The sequence below is a fragment of the Sander lucioperca genome, chromosome 8 (assembly GCF_008315115.2).
Source record: "Sander lucioperca isolate FBNREF2018 chromosome 8, SLUC_FBN_1.2, whole genome shotgun sequence".
NCBI classification, from domain to species: Eukaryota; Metazoa; Chordata; class Actinopteri; order Perciformes; family Percidae; genus Sander; species Sander lucioperca.
The window spans coordinates 7,786,916-7,814,600 of NC_050180.1; the positions used below are offsets into that span (position 1 = coordinate 7,786,916).

Genomic DNA, 27,685 nt, shown 5'->3' on the forward strand with positions numbered 1-27,685 from the left:
AGTCGGCAAAAGAAACTACTGCCGTGTGAATAGGAGTTGGGCTCATCAAGATAAACAGTCGGTAACAATAAAGCATTGGAGAGAAAGAGGGTGCAACGAGATGACGTAATTAAAAGAGCACCAGTCACACCTCAAACAGTGGAAAACTGTGGAAAAAAATGTGATCTAAATATGGCATTTAAAGCTTTCAAGTTGTTAGGGATAGCACACAATTTTGAGTGACACCATTCATTATTTAAATGTATGATTCAAATACCTCTTGACGAAAACATATATTTTAGAAATAGAACTGGATTGGTTGTGTTGCTCGAGTATTTCCATTGCAAAAACCGCATGCATTTTCTTTTCTTTTTTAATAAATTTATAATGATGAATCCATTATGGCCGCAGATTGATCTAGTATATTGTTTACAGTTTGCTTACCTAAGCTATTTAATCCCACTCAGCCTTCAAGTAATGTTCTTGTTTATAATTCTACCTGTCCCCAGTGCAATTACCCTTCATTCAGGAGTTATCTATCTTGAAACAAGACTAGGTAAGGCACATCACTGCTCTTTTAAACAAGATGTAGTGTAGTCAAGTGGCTTGTAATGAAGCATAAAACAAATCATCAATCATTTATCCTTTCAAATCAAAACATGACACCTGCGTCGGTATGGAGATGGTTCACATAAAGCCAGAACTGGATAACATGTGTAAAGCCCATTTAGTTCAGTCTGGTTTATCCTGTGTCACTGTTGGAAAAGTTATTTGTCAGATTATTAGCCTTATACTGGGGGACGGACCTTTTATTATGTGGGATACCGGGACAACCAAGTGATGATGGTGATGAATGATGGTTCAGTATGGAAGAAAAGAAGCACCGTAGGTGGTGTGTCTGAGATAATGGCCACCGACAGAGTTGGGTCAATTATATGAATTCAATGATATCAAACTTGGTTTCCCGGAGAAATTGGTCTTGATTTACACTGGAGTTAGTACCAACTGAAACAGAGTTGCAGTTGAATGCTGTGTTCCACAGGCCCAACGAACTTTAATTTTGCTTTGTGAAAAAAACTTGAGCAAAGCCGTACTCCGGACACTTAGAAGCAGTCAGTGTCAGAAAAGGTGAACGGGAAAAAAACAAACAGATCCCTGAGGAGTGCCGTCAGAGTGACAAATCTGTTCTGTGCCTGACACTGTGTTGTATTCCACAGACCTTCTAGACAGAGGGTTTGTCAAACGTTGTCTGGGTAAGTGACAAACTCTTCTCCCATGATGCCTTGCCGTGTTTGCAAACACTGGTCAAGTCCTTACAATAAAAAGGATAGACAAAGAGAGAGAGAGAGAGTAGCAGGAGACAGAAACAAGGGAGGGTGAGCTATTTGGACAAGCGAGGGAGAGAAAGAGACAGACAGAGTAATGGACGAGACGGGAGTTTCTGTGACAACGGGAAGATGGAGAGAGATAGAGGGAGACTGGGAGGTGGCTGGCTTGTGCTTCTGCTCTTTAACCGCTTGGCAGTCTTCTCTTGATTAGGGCCCAGCATGCCAGTCCCTGCGGAGTCTCCCTGGCCGAGTCACTGGAGACAGGCTCCTCTGTAATAGTGTCTGACAGGCCAGCCAGAGCCACAGAGGAGCTGACACAGATGCTCCGTTTTTCAGGATAGACGCCCGACACACTTCCTCCCCAAGTTCCCATGAGCACATTTAAGAACACCTTTTGGGCCCTATCTTGCACCTGGCTCAGCGCGGCGCAAAGCCCGACGCAAGTGTCTTTGCTAGTTTAAGACCGACGCAGTTGTCAGTTTCCCGTCCAGCGCCTGCATCGTTTAAATAGCAAATGCACCTGCGCCCATCTGTGCGCCCATGGGCGTGCTGGTCTTACAGGGAGGTGTGTTCAGGTGAATTCTGGGCGTATTGCTATCTTGAGGCAGCGGGAAGTGATCGCGCCATTGACCAACAAAAACCTGGTCTGAAGTCAATAGCGCAGCATTTCATTGTTATTTTAACAGCGCATTAGTGAAATGCTCCTAGGCTAATGCACAGCACGCACACTATGCTTGTTACACACACACAGGGAAGCGCAGCAGCACACAAACATGCAAAAGATTACAAATGAAAATATTACGGTGCAAATCCGCCATCCTAATAGCAATGCGCCAAGGTCCAAACGCGCCTGGCTTTTAAAGGGAATGGGAGATGATCTCTGATTGGTTTATTGCACGTTACGCCCAAAACACACCTATGATTAATGAAGACACTAAGTACAACCCTTTTGAACCATGCGCCCGGCGCATAGGGCCCTTTGTGTTTTAATCTAATTCTAATTGAGAAAAAACACAAGTTATGATTAGAATCACCTATTCAAAACCGAATGTGATAATGTACAGTGCACTTATACGGCCGTAATTGATAAATCTCAAAACAGATCAACCAATCAGAAAACATCACAGACAAGATAATTCACAATCCCGAAATGCCACCAATGTGAGATAATTAGGGTGGCCTCCTGTCTTTTTAAAAATAAAAATATTTTAAACTTTAGATAAGTTGATTAGTCAGTTAGTTGATTGACAGAAAATTACTTGTTAACTATTTAAATTTTTCACTTTTCAAGCTAATATGACAAACATGCTGGTTACAGCTTCTTAATTGTAAGGATTTTCTGTTTCTTAAAGAGATAATGTGAGGAAATTAACGGTATCGTAAATAGTACGTAATAACACACGTTACACAAACATAATTATGTGTCAAACACTCAATTCTTCTCTCATCACCTGCTTTGTTTGAGCTGAATGCTCTCACATACTTGAGACCAAAAATATGTGGCTTAGAAACCTGCCTCCTGTGCTAACTCGTCTTGCTGATTTTAATTGGTAGGCCTATATTTATCGCGCACAGACAAGAGGTGGTGCCTCACCACAGACACCTCTGACAGGAGAGATGTGAGAAACTGAACAATTAATTGGCCCAAATTACATTAAAAAAAACACAACACACTTTCTCACAGTTAGTGTTTGGCCCTGCGGATCATTTTCAAATCCAACTCCGATACTTCTGCTGCCACTCTTACTGTATACATAGAGGAGAATGGACTTTTACTTGTCCTCGTCAAAGCAGTGAACAAAAAACACCTAAACAACTCAGGAACCTTTACAGAATCTACTCAGGATAATCCAAAGATCCTCGTGGAGAATATGAGGTAGTTTCAATCATTTTGAAGTAGAATAAAATGCTTAGAACTACAAAATTCCATTCACCCCCATTATATTGCAGTTGCAGCAGAAATCTCAGCCGAATATCTCAAAGCCTTAGCAGATAAAAACAAATCTATCTGCATGGAGCAAAGCCAGTGGGAGTAAAAGGTAAAATATGTATTTTTGTAATTTGGATGAACTGAATCCTTCACACTTTAACACTCCTACAAACACAGACAAACTACGTGGGAGAGGTGACTGGAAAAAGACAGATGAGAGGATGAAAGAAATGGCAAGGCAGTGTAGAGACGGTAGGAGAGTCAGGGTTGAACAGACTGGAGGAAAGAGGATTAGGCGTTATGCAAAATACGGATGAAACAATCCAGTGCTTATCTCATTGTAAAGGAGGACTACTCTCATTTGCCTCGATAGAACAACCGAGCATTGAATTGACTTTTTCACCCGCCACACACCATCACCAATTCAACAACAAAACGTTGCCTTTTTTTGAGGTCATCTTTCTCAGAATCTTTCCATTACAGTTTAAAAGTATGTAGCAGTGTGAGAAAACGCCATCACTAAGGAGGGACGACATGCTTTAACAGTTAAGCTGGATGTATGTGAAAAGCTTATTCATAAACTGAAATATACACATACGTATAAATGCCTTTATATAAAAGCACTTTTATTATTTTTAATTTTTAACACCAAAAGCTCCAGCTAAGGTCAGGTAAGAGTAAAGCATTTTATGCTACTTACAGTTTTTCACGATCGCTATGACACTTTTTTCAATACTTTTAACAACTTTCCTAAACTCTTAACACAGTTAGCACAACATCTGTCTGTGTAGGCTATACAATTAACACATTTCTTGTTGCGTTGACATAAAATGCATACAGTTAACACAAATTTAAAATGCTTGAACTTCTTTTACACACAAGCTCCACCAAAACCAAAACAATGGATCTTTACTGACAAATCTACAAATGCTTTCACACTGTATGTCAGAACAGATAACATCATGTTCTAAACCTAAGGTATAGGCTAAAGTCAAATTGAACAGCTGATCATATTGTAAATTGAAACACAAATATATCCCCTGCATTTTATATATGCATTTATTGAGAAACAGCTGATTGAAGTTATGCAAATAGATCAATCACAGCTGATTCCCTTCTAGGAAACACACTCAGGTGTTGAGGTTCTTTCAATCGCATGACCATATGGTAGTACAGTAAAAGAGGACCTATTTGAACAATATACTGTAGATGAACACAGAAAAAAAGAAAAATGCCTTCACGAGGAGTACCAGGACAATTGTCTCTGTCTCCTTTTTTTTTCATAAACCGTACATTCTATAAAGCTACTCTGAGATGGGTCATTCATTTGTTGTATTGAATCTCTGCAGTAAAAGAAAGAAATCGGTGGCTGGGTTGGATCAGTGGGTAGAGCAGGCGCACATATACTTGCAGGTTTATACCTCGACGCAGAGGTCCAGGGTTCAAATCTGACTTGTGATGATTTCCTGCATGTCTTCTCCGCCCTCCCTTTAATGTTTTGCCAATCGTGTGTTGTAGGTGTGTTGGTGCGTTAAGAGTTTAGGAAAGTTGTTAAAAGTATTGAAAAAATTGTCATAGCGATCGTGAAAAACTGTAATAGGCAATGGGCTTAGCTTTGTTTTACAGAAATGATGCTATAGAGAAACTTGCTGTTTCTTAATGCAATATCATAGGGATCAAACTACCTTGGGGTAAAGGTTGCTGTCAACAAACCAAACACCAACAATCTTACTTCAAAGGGTGTTCAAAAATGACTTATGGGCTTATCCAATTGCCTTTAGTCTTTAGCTCTGACGTCACAATAAAGTGAAGGGCCCTCTTCCGCGATCTCATTACCGCTCACTATCAGCTGCTGTAACTGATTTGTACAGTGTGAAAACAAGGGTGCATTCAGTTTCATACAAAAAGTCTGATAAGCAACCCTGAGATGAGCCTAGCACTTTACGTTGTGTCACCTTAGTCACTTACAGATGAATGCTTATCATCATCTTTGTCGGGGTCCCTGCTGCTGTTACAGCTCCCAAGTGCAGCTGTTTATATGGGCCTGCATCAGGAAATACATTCACCATTCCTCAGGATCTTAGTCCCAGTCCGTTCACATGGCCTGAGTAAAAAGGATGATAAACAAATGCAAATATATGGAATGGGGTCTGCATCAGAAGCTGGAATCAGTGCCACCTGGGCCTGTGTGTATCTGTGTAATTGTAGGTATCTCATTACTTTACATTCTATCATAAAAGCCTATTTTCGTGGATGTGAAGGTGCGTGTGTGTGTGTGTGTGTGTGTGTGTGTGTATTCATAAGTATGTCATTACTTTACATTCTATAACGAAACACTATTTGTGTGAATGTGAAGATGTTTGTGTGTTTGTGTGTGTGTGTGTGTGTGTGTGTGTGTGTGTGTGTGTGTGTGTGTATTCATAGGTATGTCATTACTTTACATTCTATAATGAAAGACTATTTGTGTGAATGTGCGTGTGTGTGTGCGCGTGTGTTTGTGTGTGTGTAAAGAATTAGAGAGAGGAAGGTGGAGGGCGTAGGCGGGTCAGTTGTGTTCCTGCACTCTGAGGACCATACTAGCGTTTGTGGCCTGTGTGTGTTTTTGAAAGGTGTGCACTAAAGCATTTTCACAGGTCCTTGTTTAGTGCAATATGAAGGACGCACTGCCCTTCCACACCCTCCCATTAACATCATACAGCATGAACCCACATTAGCTCTCATCCCTCTTTGAAGTGCTGCGAGCTTCAGCAGTCCAGCCATCACAACCCAAACATTAGACGGCTTCCGGCAGTAAGAGGCGGGAGAGCAATTTGAGGCCGGGGATTACAGAGAATAGTAGCTACATCAAACAACCAGCAGGGAGCATAGTGAAAACCAAATGTGCTGCCAATCCTAAATTCTTTTTTTGTCAAAGTTAATAACTATACTATGGTGACTATAAGTGCATGATGATGTTGAATACATCTTAGGATGTAAGAGGATAATGTCTGCATGCAGAGGAATGACTACAGTATAAGCCACTAACGTGTGTACTAATGTTACATAAACTGAAATTTCACTTTCCCAGTCTGCGTACCCCTTAAGGGTTTATCAGTCCTTCCAGAAAAATGCTGAGTTTTTTTGTGATTGTTGCGGGCAAAAATCCTTGATTATGCGGCACGTTTTCTTAAAAAATGCGATAGAATATGCGGGATATTGATGCAATTTTATGCGATGAAATTGCGGGAACTTGCAAAAATTGCGGGAACTTGCAAAAACTGCGGTTTCATCATGGCTTCATCGCGGGGTTTGCAGCTTTTCGATGATGTTCACGTCGCGTAATTACGTCACTTCATAATGTTCCCATGGCAACAGGGGAAAATGGCTGCTCTTGTGTGAAGTAAACACAACATATTTCAACTTTCTGCTGAGATATATGTGTGACTTTTTTGCAACAAAAATGTGGGGATTATGAAATCATGCAAGCCCCGCATATTTTGCGCGGAAATCGGCAATTTATGCGGCGAAAGTGCGACGTATTTGAAAAAATGCGGCCCCCGCATAAATATGCCGACTTTGGCTGATTATGCATTGAATTATGCGATCGCATAATCACGTTTTTCTAGAGGGACTGGTTTATGTGAAGTAAATGTACTCATCTGCCCATTAAGTTCTGGTTCGGGCCACATGCACCAAAAGAACACGCAGAATATAAATCGATGTATACTGGATTTTGAAGACACTGACATTGACATTTGCGAGTTAAAAAAACACAATCATATATTGGCCGACAGTCTTTTTTTTTAACACAAAAATTTAACATACGGTTAATACGGATCCCTTACGGGTTTTTTTCTAAAGAATTGTGACCATGATGCATACTGATAAGGATGTTTTTACATTACATTCAATTATTAACTTGACAATATCCTCTGCATTGTTTTTTTCAATGACCTCCAAACCTAGTTTTGCATATAGGTACTGTAGTTTCTTGTTACTTATGGGCTGACATATACACAGATACTGTTAAATCTGCAATTTTTGGCACAAAATGAAATGATTGAAAACACCGGATTTAGCTGTTAAATCCAGTGAGATTAGTTGTATGCAGGAGCTAACATCTCTGACATTTTGAAAAGGCAGGCTTTATGTGAATGCCTTCCAAACTAAATGACAACACAGGTCATAAGGTTTGGTGTGGGCAACTTAAACTACTCGGTTAAAGGGAGACATCATGGTCATGGTTAAAATAAACCAGCGTTGAGTTGCTAGGAGACAGAATGTGAACAGCCCACCCAAACCATCCTCCCTTAGAACTTTTGCAAGACGACAGTTGTCAGATAAGGTTGTTTTGAATATTTGAATGAACAACCAATGCTGTTGTTTTTCTGTTGAGGACTGCCTCACATAAAAATGATTTGGGCCCAACTAAATAATGTTTTCATTTTTGTTTAATGTGCCATCATGAGCACTAAGACTGCCAATGTCACGTGCAGAGAGAGACTGGTGGACCCAAATGCAGAGAGCAGGCGAGGAGTAATGAGCACGAGGATTTATTAAACACAAAAAGCCGAACAAACCAAAGGCGGTCCAAAAATGGAGCAGGCAGATAAAACTGAACAGGCTATGACGTGCTGACAGAAACAACACCAGACACAAAACACGCAACATCAAACAATGATCCGACACCAGACAAAGAACAGCACAGGAACTAAATACATCAGGTAATGAACACTAACAACGGACAGGTGATACAAACAGGTGGAACACATCAGGGCGGGGCAGAACAATCAAACAGGCGGGAAAACAGAAAACAGGAAGTAAATTAGACAAGACAAGACAGACAAGACAGACTACAAAATAAAACAGGAAACCAAATACCAAAACCCTGACAGTACCCCCCCCCAAGGGACAGATCCCAGATGTCCCAAAAACAGAACAAAAAGACAACCCAGGGAGGGCGGAGGGGGACCGGAGGAGGGCCAAACAGGTTAACAAACCAGTCAAGCGGGGCTAGGGAATGGAGAGGCCACTCGGGACAGGGAACAGAAGGGGCCACTCGGGACAGGGAACAGGATGGCCCCGGGACAGGGACAGAGAGGCCTCGGCAACAGGGGACAGAGAGTCACTGGGGCACAGGAAACAGAGAGTCACTGGGGCACAGGAAACAGAGAGGCCTCGGCAACAGGGGGCAGAGAGGCCTCGGCAACAGGGGGCAGAGAGTCACTACGAAGGCAGAAACCTTCAGGCGGCCTGCGACGAAGGCAGAATCCCTCTGGCCATCGGCGACGAAGGCAGAATCCCTCTGGCGGCCTGCGGCGGAGGCAGAAACCTTCTGGCCACCGGCGACGAAGGCAGAATCCCTCTGGCCATCGGCGACGAAGGCAGAATCCCTCTGGCGGCCTGCGACGGAGGCAGAAACCTTCTGGCCACCGGCGACGAAGGCAGAATCTTTCAGGTGGCCGTACTGGACGTCGAGGGCACTCAGGCGGCCAGGCAGGACGTCGAGGGCAGCGCCCCTCCGGGGGCCTTGCAGGTCGGCCGAGGCAGAGCCCCTTGGGAGGCTGCGCAGGTGAAGGGGCAGCTGGGCCGGAGTCAGGCAGCGGGTCAGCTGGACTGGAGTCTGGCGGCCAGGCAACCGGGGCAGAGGTTGACTGGGGTGCCAACAGGGCACGAGGGGCAGGAGTGGGCCTGACCGCCGACAGGGCACGAGGGACAGGAGTGGGCCTGACCACCACGGGCAAAGTCTCAGGGGGGCAGAACGAAGGCAAAGTCCTAGGGGTGGTCTCAGGGAAGGTCACAGGGGTGCCGGGGACCGGCAAAGTCTCAGGGGCAGTCACTGGGGAGGTCTCTGGGACGCCGGAGACCGGCAAAGCCTCAGGGGCAGTCACTGGGGAGGTCTCTGGGACGCCGGAGACCGGCAAAGCCTCAGGGGCAGTCTCTGGGGCGCCGGAGACCGGCAAGGCCTCTGGCTTGCCCGTAGACGTAGACTCTGGGAGAGCTGTCGACGACGTAGACTCTGGGAGGTCTGTCGACGACGTAGACTCTGGGAGGTCTGTCGACGACGTAGACTCTGGGAGGTCTGTCGACGACGTAGACTCTGGGAGGTCTGTCGACGACGTAGACTCTGGACGACTGCACGTCAGCGGCGGTTCTGGGCGGCTGCACGTCAGCGGAGGTTCTAGAAGGCTGCACGTCAGCGGAGATTCTGAGAGGCTGCACGTCAGCGGAGATTCTGAGAGGCTGCACGTCAGCGGAGATTCTGAGAGGCTGCACGTCAGCGGAGATTCTGAGAGGCTGCACGTCAGCGGAGATTCTGAGAGGCTGCACGTCAGCGGAGATTCTGGGAGGCTGCACGTCAGCGGAGATTCTGGGAGGCTGCACGTCAGCGGAGATTCTGGAAGGCTGCTAACCAGCAGGGGATCTATGAGGCTGCTAGCCAGCCGGGAATTAGGGATGCTGCGAACCAGCTGGGGATCTAAGAGGCTGCTAGCCAGCCGGAGTTCAGAGATGCTGCTAGCCAGCCGAAGCTCAGGGCGGCTGCTAGCCAGCCGGGACTCAGGGAAGCTGCTAGCCAGCCGGGAATCAGGGGTGCTGCTAACCAGCTGGGGATCAAAAAGGCTGCTAGCCAGTCGGGGTTCAGGGAAGCTGCTAGCCAGCCGGGGATCAAGGGAGCTGCTAGCCAGCCGGGGATCAGGGATGCTGCTAACCAGCTGGGGATCTAAGAGGCTGCTAGCCAGCCGGGGTTCCAGGATCAAGGACAACCTGGGGACACTAGGGAACTCGGAAACATTAGGAAACTCGGGAACTCTAGGAAACTCGGAAACACTAGGAAACTCGGGGAAACTAGGAAGCTTGGGGAAGCTAGGAAGCTTGGGGACACTAGGAAGGCTGCTAGCAAGCCTGGGATCTGGGAGAGTGCTAACTAGCCTGGACTCAGGAACACTAGGAAGCTTGGGGAAGCTAGGAAGCTCAGGGAAGCTGGGCAGTGCTGGGAAACTGGGCAGCTTGGGGACACTAGGAAGGCTGCTAGCAATCCGGGGCTCAGGAAGGTTGCTTGCTAGCCGGGGCTCAGGAAGGCTACTAGCTAGCTGGGGCTCAGGAAGGCTACTAGCTAGCTGGGGCTCAGGAAGGCTACTAGCTAGCCGGGGCTCAGGAAGGCTACTAGCTAGCCAGGATTCAGGGGAGATGCTAGCTATCAGGGAATCAGGGGAGTTGCTAGCTAGCTGTGGCTCAGGGAGGTTGCTAGCTAGCCGGGGCTCAGGAAAGTTGCTAGCTAGACGGGAGTCAGGAGAGCTGCTAGCTAGCCTGGAGTCAGGAGAGCTGCTAGCTAGCCTGGAGTCAGGAGAGCTGCTAGCTAGCAGGGAATAAGGGGAGTTGCTAGCTAGCTGTGGCTCAGGGAAGTTGCTAGCTAGCCGGGGTTCAGGGAAGTAGCTAGCTAGCCTGGAGTCAGGAAAGCTGCACGCCAGCTCAGAGTCAGGAGAGCTGCACGCCAGCTCGGAGTCAGGAGAGCTGCACGCCAGCTCGGAGTCAGGAGAGCTGCACGCCAGCTCGGAGTCAGGAGAGCTGCACGCCAGCTCGGAGTCAGGAGAGCTGCCCGTCAGCCCGGAGTCAGGAGAGCTGCACGCCAGCTCGGAGTCAGGAGAGCTGCACGCCAGCTCGGAGTCAGGAGAGCTGCACGCCAGCTCGGAGTCAGGAGAGCTGCACGCCAGCTCGGAGTCAGGAGAGCTGCACGTCAGCCCGGAGTCAGGAGAGCTGCACGCCAGCTCGGAGTCAGGAGAGCTGCACGCCAGCTCGGAGTCAGGAGAGCTGCACGTCAGCCCGGAGTCAGGAGAGCTGCCCGTCAGCCCGGAGTCAGGAGAGCTGCCCGTCAGCTCGGAGTCAGGAGAGCTGCCCGTCCGCCCGGGATCAGGAGAGCTGCACGTCCGCCCGGGATCAGGAGAGCTGCACGTCAACCCAGGGTCAGGAGAGCTGCACGCCAGCCCGGGAACAGTAGGGTTGCACGTCAGCTCGGGAACAGAAGGGTTGCACGTCAGTTCAGCCTCAGAAACACCGGTCAGCTCAGGCTCAGAAACACCGGTCAGCTCAGGCTCAGGTACACAGGTCAGCTCAGGCTCAGGTACACAGGTTAGCGCAGGCTCAGGTCCACAGGTTAGCTCAGGCTCAGAAACACAGGCCAGCTCAGGCTCAGGAACACAGGTCAGCTTAAGCTCAGGAACACAGGTCGGCTGAGGCTCAGGACAAAAAACAGGCATGGAGACGGGGAGGCGAAACTCCTGTGCTGTGGCCTGCCAACGTACCTCCATAAGGTGCCTAGCGAAGGCGGGGTCCTCCTCATGAAGGGAGCGGTAAAACTCAATCAAATGTTTTCCATCCGAGTCCAGTGGATGTAAAACTGGCTTGAATTCTGCTGGGTCCATAGTTGGTCGGATCATTCTGTCACGTGCAGAGAGAGACTGGTGGACCCAAATGCAGAGAGCAGGCGAGGAGTAATGAGCACGAGGATTTATTAAACACAAAAAGCCGAACAAACCAAAGGCGGTCCAAAAATGGAGCAGGCAGATAAAACTGAACAGGCTATGACGTGCTGACAGAAACAACACCAGACACAAAACACGCAACATCAAACAATGATCCGACACCAGACAAAGAACAGCACAGGAACTAAATACATCAGGTAATGAACACTAACAACGGACAGGTGATACAAACAGGTGGAACACATCAGGGCGGGGCAGAACAATCAAACAGGCGGGAAAACAGAAAACAGGAAGTAAATTAGACAAGACAAGACAGACAAGACAGACTACAAAATAAAACAGGAAACCAAATACCAAAACCCTGACAGCCAATGCATCTATGTTAAGTTCCAGCAATATTGGTGAGTTAAACGTACAATTAATTTTTGTGACTCAAATGTCAATTATGTCAATGATGTTGTAAGACACTATTTGAAGCAACGTTAAATGAAAACTTTAGAGCCGCTGTTGCGTTAATAATAGCCCCAAGGAAGAGACATCAAATTCTCTGAGTTATGTTGATTTTATTGCCTTTTCATTTAAATTTAACTACCATTCAAACACTTTCCTGCGTCCTCACATTGTGGTAGATATTTTGTTTAAGGCATTTTGAATGCAGGTGAAACCTCGTTCTTGAAGCCTGCGGTCAGAACAATTATTGCTTTTTGCATTTTTTTTTTTTTATGAGTGGAATGATGGAATTCACCTGAGCAATTGTGAATTATTTGTATGAGTTAATTGAAGTTTGGCATGCAGAAATATGTTCCTGCACAAATACAGTAATTCTGCTTGACTCATATCACAAACATGTTAACAACCACAAATCTTCTACATAATTATAATTCTTATAATAAAAACAAACATTTCTTGGTCATTTGGCCTAAGGTTGTCATGATACCAGAATTCTATACAATACTAGTATTGAAAAAAAATGATACTCAATATCTCTACCATGGCAAAAACAAATGTAATCCTCTTTCTTTCGTTTTTATGACCAACCTGCACACACTGCTAATACAGAAAAATTCACTGAACACACACCAATACATTTGCAATGTGATGGTTTAATTAAAAATCTGATTGTATATCTGTTTTTCTTTTTAAAGCTTTGATACTTTTGATTATATCGAATGTATAATTAATGGAGATCGCATTGTTTTAAACACATGGTATCAAAAAAGTAATAAGTAAAACCTTAATTTGGCCCAAATGACAGTCCCTAACCCTAACCCTTACCATCTTCATTTAATTTGTTGTTATGAACTCAACTGTCCCATAAAAATCCTTAACAAGCTGGATGTCCTCTACCACGCTGCAGTGACCCCCCCCCCTACAAGCCTGTAGCCAGAAACAGAGCTGGGTAATCAAGCAACAGCACCACGAGCCAGTGAATCACTGCATACAACTGAGGTTTGTTTGTCTTGTTAAATAATTCTGCCACAAAGTCAAAACAAGGCGGAGTCTCCTTAAACCCTGGACGCTTTTACAAATATTCCACTCACAATCTGCTGCAATGTAGCATGTCATTTGTAAGATTCTCAGAACTACACACAGACTCTCCCTGCCCTTTAGGACTCGAACGCCTTTCAAAAAAAAATGATCTACATCAAGACTGCCAAATGAACTTTCAAAGGATGTGCTGGCACACAATTTACTGGATGCGTTGGTTGTGTCTTTTGCCAAAAATCTTTCCTCCATGCCAAATTCATGCAATTCATTTTCATGTATTTTTTTCCCCCATTGACCATTTTGAATTACTGCTGGCAGATTGTCAGAATAATTCACTGGCATGTATAAACAAAGTTTAATAAACTATGATCGATAACTTTGGGGTAACAGTTGTCACAGTGTCACAGATGTTTTGGAAAGGTATTTTAGCATTATGAATTAAAAGTTCAATATTTAATAGAAATACTCAGTTTAAAATTATAATGTGGAAGACAGACGATGGACGAATGAACTAGTTACTGTTTTATTATAAAGTCCTATTCCAGACCTGCATGCATCTATGGATTTGTATGCTACTGATTGGTAAATAGTACCTTTGACCACTCTCCCCTCCATAAATTGAATAAACTCCCAGTAATAAGTCACAGTAATAAGCAGCATTCACATTTTAGTAATGTTATATCTTCACCAGTAATACAAAGTAACTAACTTAACGGTAATTCAAAGACAATAAGTAACTGAATTATCGACTAAATGCATCCACAATCCTAAAGGAATATAAAACAAGAAACAACAAGAAAACTACCAGGACAAACCACCAAAGCATGCATTTGATTCCTGTGTTTAAACTGCATTTATCCAGAACTCTGAGCAGAAACAGATCTTTTGTACCAAAAACTGTACTAAACACAGCAGAAAATCAGAGCAGCAGGGTGTCATTTCCACTGACTCCCAGACATATTACAAAGCACCATTACAGAAGGCAATGAAATGTGCCATTTACCCTTTGGTGGACACTTTTAGTTGAAGTGTTTCACAGCGCCATGAGCGCACATATTTTTAGAATGGACGACACTTTGGGGAATCAGTGCTGTGACCTGACATTAACAAAACCACAACTGCCAACAATGGCTTTTTTCCCGGCAGCTATTGTGAGATGAATTGCAAATAAATGTTATGTGATTAGTCAAGGTATGGTGTTAGTTGACAAAAAAACAGCAACTCATTCTCAGGTGCTCTGTAGCAGTTTGACTCCGGTTAGTGAGTAAAAGTCTTGGCTCTTTCAAGAGCCAGTGTGAGACGAATCTAATGCATCTTGGCAATGAATAGTGTCCATTGATTCCACCACATCAAACTCACTTCCTCTTCACAGAGCCCCTCGCATGTCTCTTCCTTGGGGTTGTTTTTGTGAGTGAGAGAGTGTGCGAGCACGCATCCATAGATTCTGTTCCAACAAAGAAAATCCATCCAAGATGAGAATTTATACAACTTTCATGTCTCCTCTGACAGTCACGAATGAACTGCCAACCGGAGAGAAATCTTGGACCTATTTTTTTTTTTTACGCTGATTGAGAGTGACTGATTCTTTCAGGGTACAGCAACAGTTTCTTTAGGCTAGGGAGGTCATGTTTACATTGACTGATGAAACGACGCTAGCATCAGGAACCTTCCACACAAACACAGAAGATGCATAGATGAGTTGACCTCAGACCCGTGGTATTAAGCCAGAAATTGTGGTATGACCTGCTCCTTTCTGAGAGCACCGAGAGCGCCTCAGCGCACAGCGACGGTAGTATCAGTGTGAGATCTCCTGAAGAGGAATGGAGCTGTAATGTCATTTATCTACAGGCCTCTGTTAACGTTTGCTCCCAGGGAAGTACGAAATTGAGATAAAAGCTGGTGACCAATCGAGTGTCAGCCTGCCTAGTGCCTGGCTGCGCTGATGACGTGCTGATAAAAGCGACAGATGAGACGTCTTCAGATCTCAGTGGCTTCATTTATCCAGGGCTCTGCATGGCATATTAGTGGGCAAAGCTTGCAAACGTTATACCAAAATCAATACTGGGATGACTGGTTTGCTCCTTTTTTTATTATAGGTCTGGTCGTAAAGTTAAGTATGAGTCATTATCAAGAACAGCATAACTTCCCAGATTTAACATTAACGAGGGCCTTTGAGTCTTTGCTTTCATTAGTGGCAGTCTTGTTTATGAATGTGTATTGGTGGTCCAGAATAGTGAGTGACATGGGCTTTCACTGGGAGCCATAAACCACCTCTCCTCAGGGCTAATGTTGTCCAATCAAGACAATGGACTTCGATCCAGTTGGTTATAAATATAATTCTTTAAAAAATTGTTTCACTTTAATAATATATTACCTTTCAACTCAACATATGTTTCCAGTCACATGTGTTATTAACATATGGTTGGCTGGCGAAGTCTTCTAGATCTACGGCCAGTTTTTTTTCTTCTTCAATAGCACTTCTAAGTTCTGTGAATCACACTATGTGAGCACTGGACAACTGAATCGTTTAAAGTAGACCCAGCAAAATCTTCCTATTAAGAATTCTAGGACATGCTTATCTAAGCTTCCGTTCTTTTATGCCTCTTCTCTGCTGTTGGTGTACTGTACTATGCAACCATTTATTCATTTCTACTATTGGTCTTTTTTAGACTACAAAAAAGGTGATTGAACGTCTTAACCAAATTCTTGACTAAATACTTGTCGCCCGCAGTTATAATTTTTTGAAACCAACAAAGCAGGCTTTGCATTTTAAGCCAGCGATCGTCAATTTTGTCGGCTGAAATTGCTCGTTTGAAACTGTCACTGGCAGATTTGACCAGCCGTAGCTGGCTACCTAATTAGGCTAACGTTAGCTCCATGGATTGGTTCAAAACGCTGTCTTCTGTTCACTTGTTCACTTGTGAATGTTTTTACATTCAAAAAGTGACAACAAGAGATACGTTTTTTTTTAGGTTACGGCTAACCACTGTGTTTGACAAATCTAACACTAAATCTGGTGACGTTGGCTATGTTTGCTAATCTATCTATAAATTGCAGGAACGTCTGTCTGTCAGTGTGTGTGTGTGTGCGCATATCTCTCGAACCGTTAGTCCAATGGATTTCAAACTTGACAGATGTCTTCCTACGGGCACGAGTAAGTGATGTGCCAAGTTTGACATTGTTTGGATTAGAAATGCAAAATATATCGTTAAATATATAGGTAAAAGAAGCACACATTGGCTTTTAGCCGCTGGCCACTCACCCTGAGGACCAGAGACAGAGAGCAGTGGAGCTTTTGCAGCTAAAATGTGACATACACCTCTGACCCACAAAAATGTGCAAAGTTGCACTAGGCCTACTTTGGACTGTATTTGACTTTGAATAAACAAACGACAATTCCCGAATTTAAGGACGTTTCAGAATCCCACACATGCAAAGCACAACCAGACAAGTGGCAGCGAGACCTATGTGTGTCCGTGTTGGGAAGGTAACCTGCACATCACACGCAGACACCACATGCAGAACGCTTTACAACAGCGGGGGGGCTCTTTTCCTGCTATAACGTAATCTCGGAGATTATTCCTTCACAGTGCTGTGCAATGCGAGAAAATCTGAGTTGAACCGGGCAGACACATCAGTTTTCATCAGACTTGCCCTGGGTCGGGTTAATTAAGTCTACTGCTAACTTACAACACTAATAACATTACCGTCGCCAAAATACCCCGCAAATCAAATCCCCTACTTCACCGTTAACAGTCAAGCCACTAAACCTGTATGGAAATGAACACCTCTGTTGAAATGTTAAATTTGTTAGCGATCATACAATACAAAACGTCTCTCTCTCTCTCTCTCTCTCTCTCTCTCTCTCTCTCTCTCTCTCTCTCTCTCTCTCTCTGTGCGCGCACACACACACACACACACACACACACACACACACACACACACACACACACACACACACACACATGGTCTGGTTCTGGTGGTTGATTAACGCAGTTATGTGCCGATTAGCTCTCATAACGGGCAGGGTGGGTAGCGCACTGCCATGAGTCCATGACGCTAATGTCTGATTACTCCACATTGTCATTGTGATATTTTGTGATTATATTCTGAATCTGCAGCGTTCTCTGTCAGGTAAATGCAGTAGTACAATGTCTTCCTCTGATGTAGACGTAGCCTACATTGTCAGTAGTAGGCTATATAGGGGAGTTGCATATGAAGTGGTTTGGGGTCCTTCTGTAAGTCATTTTGGGGTACAATTTGGTTTTGAAGAATTCTACAAGCAGCAATACCACAGGCCAAACAATCGGCCCGTTCCAAACAGGCACATTTTCAACGGCACTGCACTAGTCCAATAAAGCATAATACAAAGTTGCTAACATTAGCCTATGCTCTGATAGCACCCAGGGGTGGATTCCACACAGTGGAGAATTACTACTGAGTGGATGTGCTAGTCATAAACAGGGCTTTTGTTTTATGAAATGTAACCCCATAAACAAAGCTATTTATGAAATGGCCTTGAAAGTCACATTTGGTTACTACTGTAGGTAGTAGGCTAATCATGCTAACAATTGCATCTCATGTTGGAGTAGATAAAAACCCTGTTCAACCCATACCTTGCACTTTTGCTTGTGTTTTTGGTATTAGAGTGGCTTTAAAAAAGACACCACCCTTCAAACTCTCACATAAAAGCAAATTATTGTTCTTACTACAGCTCCATACACGCTACTTCAACAGAGAAATCCAAAGCGTGACAGGCCTGCCCTAACTAGTTAGTTAGTTGCTAAGCTATGATTGGACAGTCTCTGTTCGTCGAAGGCTTTTATGAACAATTGACACCAAATACACCTTAAAAAACAGTAAAACAGAAACAGGTCTTACCTTAAAGTCACAAATGCACTTCACCATGTTCCCAATTCTTAGACACTCCCCATCGAACTTGCAGGCGTTGGTGTCGCACAAAAACAGGTCTGTGTCCCGGTCATCAAAACCTGGAGGACCAAAGCCAACAAGAGACATCGGTGACTAAATGTTTCTCTGTTCAGCCCTCAAGCAACCCTAACCTGAGCCCCGTCCAGGGTCGTCCATAATGAGTGGGTACCATTAGTCATGGCTCCCACAGCACATTGCACTCTTAGATCATATACGTGCACTTTAAAAAAGACAATACTAGTACACATGCTTGTCCTTAGCTGCCAGAATGATAAAATACATTTAAAAGCACATGTCTCTGGAGGGATGAACAAAAGATATTTCTTCTTTTTCATTCATCTTGTTTTGGTGATTGTGGTAGACAGCGCTGTTTAATACGTCGGTCCACAGTCTCCCATAGGTGTTTAATAGAGGTGACATCTGGTAACTGTAGAGGCCATAGCATATGATTCAAATCATGTTGTGCCCTGTATGGAAGCATCTGCATTCACCATGCTTCTCTACTAATTTGTTGTCGCTATTTGTTTGTGTACAAGGAGGCTGACTCTGGGGCGTTGTCCTGGAGAAGCAAACCTGGGATATGATCCGATTCAGGCTGCGTTAGGGATCTCAAATGACTCCAACAAAGCATCCTGAATCAAATCAAAGAGTCACATGGGCATGAGACTAGACTGAGCTCGGGGCTATTATTCTACCTGAACTGATTGCTTACAAAAAGCAACCCTATGTGCAATGTAGGGCTTTTGCATTTCAAAGTATGTACGTCTACAGTAAATTTCGACAGAATTCCAGCTGACATAGAGCTGGACATTTTATAGTTATTAAAGCATTATCTGTGATCCATGTAGGGGCCTATTTTCCCTACAGTATAATATCATTAATGTCAAGGTAAAAGAAGCAAAGGTGATGTTTTATTCCATGTTTGCTGTAGCTGTAAATTCAAATGACTGGTGAAACAGTTACACTCATTATGATACGATACTAAAGATACTGACAGAGGCCACAGTGATCCTAATTCATGAGGACCAAAACATTTCCAGCAGCATTATTTTTTTTTATCAAACCCTATGACTTGATGGAATTCAATGAGGAAAACATATACGCTGTGTTTATTTTGATGATGAATTACTAATTGAATTACACCCTGTTTTGGGATGTTGTGTAGTAATGGAAGCCTTTTTTTCCTTCTGATTATTAATTTGTTTTGACTGCTTATGTATTTGCAGGGCTTAGTGTGAAAGTCATTATTGTGCATCTGTAAAATATGCTACATCAGCTTTAAGAGACACTAGATCCTGACTGTTATACCAGTTATATAAGCTTATCACAGATATACAAAACAGAATTACAGTATATTCATGAATAATAGGCTGCTTTGCTGTTTTTAGTTAACCCTGATTTTTTTCCTTATGCCAAGTTTAACATATTGTTGTTGTGTAATTGTGTTTAGTATTTATAATATTTGATTTCCAGTAAAGTTTCATCTTTAATAATATAAAATTAATGACAAAGACATATAAGACATGTACTTAACACACTTTTACACTCAAGCGTGAATATTGCTGTTGGCCTTTTATAGTCCATCGGTCAAGCTCTAGTCTTTACACGCAGGGCAAATAAACAGACAGATTAAACTACATGTCCTACACTGACACAATTTAACTAAAGCCCATGGCACATGTGTTTCTTTCAAGGCATGACATTGCTGGCACAAATACGCAAATACTTCTTTGAATCTCAGTTTCTGAAGAAATTACAAAGCTGTCTTCTAACCATGCCCGCAAATAAAGAATGACAGGGCCACTGCAGTAAAAAAACTGTAGAAACTGATATGATAACTGGATGTGGCACCTTATTTGTTATTGTGTCTGCTGGTTTAAGGTAGAATTCTACTTAAATTGTGGCTTTCCGGCGGCGTTACGGCTTTGTAGTTTTAAACATTTATATCATGTTTCATTAAGCATTAAATATGACAAATATTGTAATTCAAGAAGAGCCTGAAGTCCAGAATGCGTGGTATATTTGGAATTTAGAGTGAGGAAAGACACTTATCGTTGATGTTCAAAGATGAACAATGTGCGTTTCATTCCTTTATTTGTCTCAGTTCATGCTTTGTAGCCTTATGGAAAATTGCTTAAAGCTAGGCATGCAAAGTATCAGTGGTGGAATGTAACTTAATACATTTACTTAAGTACAAATTTGAGGTACTTTACTTGAGTCTTTTCTTTCCATGCCACTTTCTACTTCTACTCCGCTACATTTCAGAGAGAACTATTGTACTTTTTACTCCACTACATTCATCTGACGGCTTTAGTTACTTTACATATTAAGATTTTTGCACACAAAACACATGTAGTTTATAAAATATGATGTTTTATTATAAATTAAACTACCCAACAATATAACGGCCTACAAGTCCAACTGAAATGATTAGACCATTAAACACTTAGTTGATTAACAGAACTGTTTGGGTCGTTTCCAGTTCATACATTTTTTCTGCAATGAGTACTTTTACTTTTAATACTTTAAGTACATTTTCCTGATGATACTTACATACTTTTACTTAAGTAACATTTTCAATGCAGGACTTTTACATGTAAGAGAGTATGTTTACAGTGTGGTGTTAGTACTTTTACTTAAGTAAAGGATCTGAATACTTCTTCCACCACTGCAAAGTATTTTACCTATGTGACTCGGATCAAGTGAATATGAATTAAACATGTTGAGGCACAGACATCTCGTAAAAGTAATAGAATTAAATGTCAGATTATTTTCATTAACTTTATTTAACCAGTATAAACAAAAAACTCCTAATTGAGTGCTAAACTGATCTCCAACAGGTATTCCGTCCTCTATAAGGAGTACAAATGTCCCACTAGCCCAGCATTAGGGTTGCACGATATGAGGAACATATCTAATTGCGATTATTTTGACTGATACTGCGATTGCGAAATGATTCACGATATTTGAGGGAATGATCATTTTTGTATCATTATTCTAATTTTCTAAAATTCATTTTCTTTTAATTAAAGAAGAAAATAAAATGATTATATTGGCATGGAACAATCTATCAAACAATAAATCCCCATGGACGAGAGGCCCAATGTCAAAACGAACCTGCTATTTGCCAGAGTCCTGAATGACCATAAAGTGCGAGCTCTCTGTGCAAATATACAATCATCGAGCCAAGAACAGTGACATGAGAGGTCTCGACGCTTGGAGTGCATGGATGGAACAAAGCCCTCAGCCCAAAGAGGGCCATACGAGGCAATCTGGATAGTCACAAAATAAATTGGCACCCAGGCAACTAGCATGGCGATACACACAGGAGAGAGGCATTGTTATGATGACAATCATACTACTGGCCAGGTGTATATAAATGATTGGAAAAATATCAGATCCTTTTCACACCAGCTGGTGAACTCTTTGTAAGATGGGAAATGTGTTTTTTTGTGTGTGTGAAATCACTCCAAGCTACTAATTTGCTAGTTTGATAGCCTTTTTTTAAAGGTTTTCTGGACAGCAAATTATGGAAAACCAAAACAACAAGCAATTGTTTCTAAATGAGACAGGAAAAAAGGAGAATGTGGGTCCTCCTCATAAGCCTGGTCCTACCAGACTCTGGTACATTTCATTTGTACAGAGAGTCTGGCCACTCTCCATTGACAAGTGTTAACTTCCTTTAAGGCGGGTACTCTGTTGAAGTTTAAAACTATTGGATCTGCCCAGAGCCACTCTGGATCTGCCATAACCAGCTAGCGTTCGCCTTAGCCAACTCCTTCACCACTAACGGAGCGAGCTGGAAAATCAAACTGTTCCCGAACCCCGTGGGGAGGAGGGCCACAACATCATGGCCACCAACAAAACTCAGCAAAGATTGTTCTTGCTCGGGCTTTAACTTCTGGATATTCGGCAGCGTTGCCACAATGGACCGAACGGCTTCGCTCGCATCTTTCTCTGCCGCCATTACGGAGCTACAACTAGCACACGACCTCAACGTCATCGTTCTCAGCCACTCCCTCTGTTCGCTGATTGGACCGCCAAATATTTGGCTGGAGAAAACCTGCGACTATACCGCAAACCCTGAAGGGAAAGTACTGAAGGGAAATGAAAATTGAGCGGGAGTACGTAGGAGGGCGGAGCCAGGCTACCTCCTCATGCCATTAAACTGTCATCTTTACCAAGAAACAGATGTGCAGCTTGGACATCTTCAGGAGTAAGTAAAACACATGTATAAAAAAAAAAAAGATATATAAATAAATAAAAAACAACTCAGAGGGATTCATTTCCTATTGTGATCCTTATGAGTAACAGTACAATCAAGACGTGTAGATAAAATAAAAGACCCTTTGTCTGCTGTACACTAGAATAACAAAAACAATTGTTTCTTTGAACTGTTTACAGGTACGCAAGTGATGTATCACCTTTTGTTACGGATGTCAAGCTTCTGAATGAAACAAATATAACAAATAATAGAATAAATGTCCCAGATGAGCACCTCTCTGAAACATCAGGGCCAACAGGGTTTTGGCTTCTAAGAAAACTCAGTACAAATCTCAATTAGTTATATGACAATGATTGCCTTAAAGTGAGCACAAATATAGATTTACAGTACTGGTACAACCTGAGAGGCAATTTCTCATATTTGTCAGTTAAGGGCTTAGGGAATGCAATGTTCTTAAAAATGTTGTTACTGTCACTGTAATAAATGACACGCAATCACCCTGCCATGCAAGTTAGTTTTCATCATCCAAGGGACGTGGTCTTTTACCCAGAAAACTAATTTGGCCGTTGCTACAATCCCTTTTCTGATTCTCTCACGTGGCAGCTGTTTTAAATTTTACAATCTGAGCGCATGCGTTTGGAAAAACATCAACATCACTTTTAACATGATTTGTTGTAAAAAAGCAATTTCTTTAGCCTGACAGCTCTGAGCACCCATTGAGTTTTTAGAGAGTGCAACATCCACATGTGCACCATTTAACAAAGTAAAGCATTTACTGTTGTTCGGTCTGTAATCCATTTCTGGGCTGGAAGTCAGTTCTGACAACTATAGAGTGCCTGTCTAAAGACACTGAAATAATAGAGGATCGTGTAGTAAAAGAAAAATAAATCACAAAAGTGACAGTAAACGTTGCAAAACACTTTCTTCTTTCCTTCCAACATTTGGGCTTAGATCTCCTAAACTTTAAATCATGACTAAACAACATCGGTATGATAAGAATGATCTTTAAAAATGAGAATTTCCAATGTGCAGACATATAATCACCCACTGACATAAATCAACCATAACTGCCATTATCTGGGAGCTAAGACGTTTTGATGGAAACAAGTTTTGGAAGTACTGAATATCAAAGTCTTAATAAGTAAGTCTTAATAATGAATCTGTATTCAATCATAAAGTAACGCCGGACGAAAAAGTAACACCGGACGAAAGTAACACCGGACGAAAGTAACACTGGACAAAAGTAATGCAGCCATTTTCTTCAAGCCCCTTCGAGTCTGATATGCCTATGTCAGCACACACAGTGTGCAACACCTACCAGAACCTCGAAAGATCTCGTGGATAGGCCTACGTTAAAACTTTTGTGGCGTTTTACCCAAAAAGCTGTTTTGAATCATGTTAAGTAGAACCAGGCCGATATATCGGCGGGCCAATATTATCGGCCGATATTAGGCATTTTCCAAACTATCGCTATCTGCATTTATAATGGCCGATAAATGAATATTTCAAAAATAAAATAAAAACGGACAAAACACCCTTCAACCATGTTATGAGTGTTGGCGTTGCATAGTTTGTCCACCAGAGGGTGCTCCACAACGTCCCTGTTGGCAACACTCTTGATTTTTGTTGTTGTGGTTGTGTTTTTGTTCAAAGGACTCAAAGTTTCATAGCTTAAGTTTGTATTTTTATACATTTTATTTATGAGAACTTTAATATATTTCGATGTTCCTCTCTTCTGTTGTGAAAGTTTATTTTTAAACGGCATTATTATGTTATTTTAGTGAGGACTCATAAATAACTACAAATAACTCATGTTAGGGAAATCTGTTTATGTTTTGTTACGTGTTTCTGGATATATATTTTTTACAATATATATCGGAATATCTGATTTTTAAATCACCAAATATTTGTATCGATATCGGCCTTAAAAATCCTTTAATGGTCGGGCTCTAATGTTAAGTAAATTCAGACAAGCTGTAATTTTTTTAATAACAAGTTGTGTTTACTGTTTTCATAGTTATATAGCCTATATAGTTTCATAGTTAATTGTTTCATTCGGCAGATCATGACTTGATTTAATACTTTAACCCATCCTGAAGTTTGCCGTGTCAGAGTTTTTCAGCAATTCAGGTTTAGCTGTCGGGTTGAAAGATGTTTAACGGAGGTTTCTTTCGTCCCTCCACAGGAAGTGTTTCTTTTTCCCCAACACTAATGCAGTCACACTGTACGTGTCACAGCATTCATTAAGCCATGTGTATGTCATATTTCGTGTTCATATTTTGCCTAGATAAGTGTGGGTGCAGTGTCTCTTCTGCCTGCACTGGTCCCATGAGGCATGCACTGAGGGAGCAGAGCACTACACCTGTCATAACTGTGACAATGAATAAACAGAGAAATTAATGTTAGGAATAGAGCAAATAAAATGTGTCAATAAGTTGTCTTGAATCTGAATCCCTGTAATGCTGTTACATTTGCTTAAGCAATTATACTGTTCATACTGTAGTTGTAAAACGTAAAACGTGATGAAATTGAAAATGAAATGTAATATTTTGCATGAAATATGTTGGCAATTACCAATAAACAACAACATTGTCAGACAAGAATAATAATAAGAATAATATCCACAATTCAAGTTTATACCATTGTGTTACTTTTGACCCAACCGTGTGTTACTTTCGTTCTAGTCTATATCCATGACCTTTCATTTCTGGGATTGTTCAGGTGCTGGATGTCCATTTCCTTCCTCTTTCTTTGTGTTGGCATTTTAAACTCTGACGACTTTTCTCTTACATAACTGCAACATGTAGTGTTCAGGTGTTACAGTGGACTTAGTCTATATCCACGACGTTCCCCTTCCGGGATTGCTCCGTTGCCGCAGGAAATTCCGCCGGATGCATGTCGTTTCGCCGATGTCCGTTACTGCTTTCTTTGTGTTGCCGTTCTAAACTCTGGTGGATATCTGAGGACTATGGTTAACTGCTCCTCAGATCTCTGCAGGGTAAATCCAGACAGCTAGCTAGACTATCTGTCTAATCTGAGTTTTCTGCACGATTAAAACAATTTTTGAACGTACACGTTCCACGAAAACAAACAAAAGCTAGCCCAATTTGTGTGAAAACTATGGAATTGATACCCTGACAGGCTAGAAACTGTGAAATGCTAACTATAACTAGCAAAAAACACCAACTTAATATATGACAACTGACATGTCACACTGCCACCTGTAGGGAAACTGACTCCAAAAACCCACAAAAGAAAAAGCTTTTTTCTCTGAATTCCTGCTATTATGGCTTATAAACTTCTACACCTTGTCCTATCCTATCCTAAAGGTAAAAATCTGTAATCAGCAGAATAATCAATAATTATATCTAGAAGCAGCTCTTTATATATATTTTTTAACATTTACTAGACTCTAGAAATGGAACAGACTCTAATTCCTACATCGTTCACATTACAAAGAACAGTTGTAGATGGTTAGAGATATAACATCTAAACAGTGGGAGGAGCAAATATTCCTGCTGCAACAGCAATCACATATGATATTCATCAGCTGTCATTGTTTACTTGTGTATCTTGGTGGTACGAGGCGTGGTGTTCTTGTTATCTGTACTTTTTGATATTGTATGATCCCTTTTAATTAGTGCTGTCAGTTAAACGCGTTATTAACGGCGTTAATGCAAACCCATTTTAACGGCGTACATTTTTTTATCGCGAGATTAACGTTCTTTTTGGCTTAGCAAACTTTGTAGTTTTTTCACATGCTGTTGCAACAACTAGCAACGTTAGAAAAACTACAACACCACACCGAATCTAGCTAGACCGGAAACAAAACAACAGGCATGCTGCACACACTTGTTTGGGCTTGCGAGCCGGCCAAAGAGTAGTAGGCTAACGTTACGTTTTGAGTGGATGGCGAGCGCAAGATGCCGAAATGGATGCCAATAAGATTCTGAATGGAAAATTTACTTTTAAAAAAAGCCAAATGGTTCCATTGACAAGACCAAAGTGATCTGTGTGTTTTGTCGTTGTGAACTGAGCTATCATCGCAGCACGTCTAGTCTGAAATACCACTTGATGGCCTAGCACACAGCTGATGCCAATTCTCTGCCCCCTCATCAAAGCCAGGCGACCAAAACACAAAGCAAGCCGATCCACTTTTCCATGTTGATAAGAGCAAAACTGATGAGAATGAGAAAAAATACTTGGACAAAAAGAAATATAGGGACATTTAGAATAGATGAAAATGTGCGATTAGTTGCGATTAATTGCGAATTAACTATGACATTAATGCGATCAATCGCGATTAAATATTTTAATCGTTTGACAGCACTACTTTTAATATATTTTTTTTGTATTTAACCTTTATTTTACCAGGGAAAAAATCACATTGAGATTAAAATCTCTTTTACAAGTGAGCCCTGGCCAAGAAGGCAGCACATAAAATACACTTTAACATACAAAAAATAACAGACAGACACGGATGGACAGCAATAATAAATAAGAAATAAAAACAGAAAATCACATTTTAAAACAAACGCAAACATGTTGATATATTTGATGTAGGCAGGACTTGAATTCAGTATGTGAAATAAAAACCTGCAATTTTAGTTGATTTTGTAACTCATTCCATGAAGTTGGAGCACTGTAACAAAAAGCTGTTTTTCCAAACTCTGTTTTAGTTTGTGGAACATCATACATTATGTATCTACTTGATCTTAGATTATGTTCTGATCTACTAGATGTTAAGAGTGTAGTTAAATATGAAGGAGTATGTCCAGTTATTGATTTGTACACAAAGGTCAACTAATGTTTGAGCCTTCTTGTGTTGAGTGAGGGCCAACCTACCATTTCATATAATACACAGTGATGGGTAGAATACTAAGCATGGGTTATAAATCTCAGTGCTGAATGATACACAGAATCTAAAGATTTCAAAAGGGACGTTGTGGAGTGTCTGTAAAACACATCTCCATAGTCTAAAATTGGCAAGAAGGTAGATTCAACCAACTTTTTCTTGACTTTCTGTGCGAAGCAGGAACTGTTTCTGAAGTAAAAGCCCAACTTTAATTTCGATTTAGTGATTAACTGCTCAATATGCAATTTAAAAGACATGTCTTTCTCCAATATAAATCCCAGGTATTTGTACGAGGGAACTAGTTCTATTGGCCTGCCCTGTAATGTGTGGAGATGAGGCAGGAAAGGTCCATGCTTACGGGTTCTGTTAAAAAACATATATTTAGTTTTCTTATCATTAAGAACTAGCTTTAATGCATGTAAATTGAGCTGAATATTTTCAAATGTTTTTTGTAGCTTTAAAATTGTCTCAGCAGGTGATGTTGCAGAA

At 42.0% G+C, this 27,685-nt stretch overlaps 1 protein-coding gene across 3 annotated transcripts in view; it reads right to left on the minus strand.

The window, feature by feature from the left end:
- Nucleotides 1-27,685, minus strand: part of tmeff2a (transmembrane protein with EGF-like and two follistatin-like domains 2a) — a 135,142-nt gene that overhangs the window by 96,404 nt on the left and 11,053 nt on the right. For all 3 annotated transcript variants that reach the window (XM_031291275.2, XM_031291267.2, XM_031291258.2), the window contains exon 2: nt 18,066-18,175. In XM_031291275.2, the coding sequence (XP_031147135.1) occupies nt 18,066-18,175 (110 nt within the window). The remainder of the gene's footprint in view (nt 1-18,065; nt 18,176-27,685) is intronic.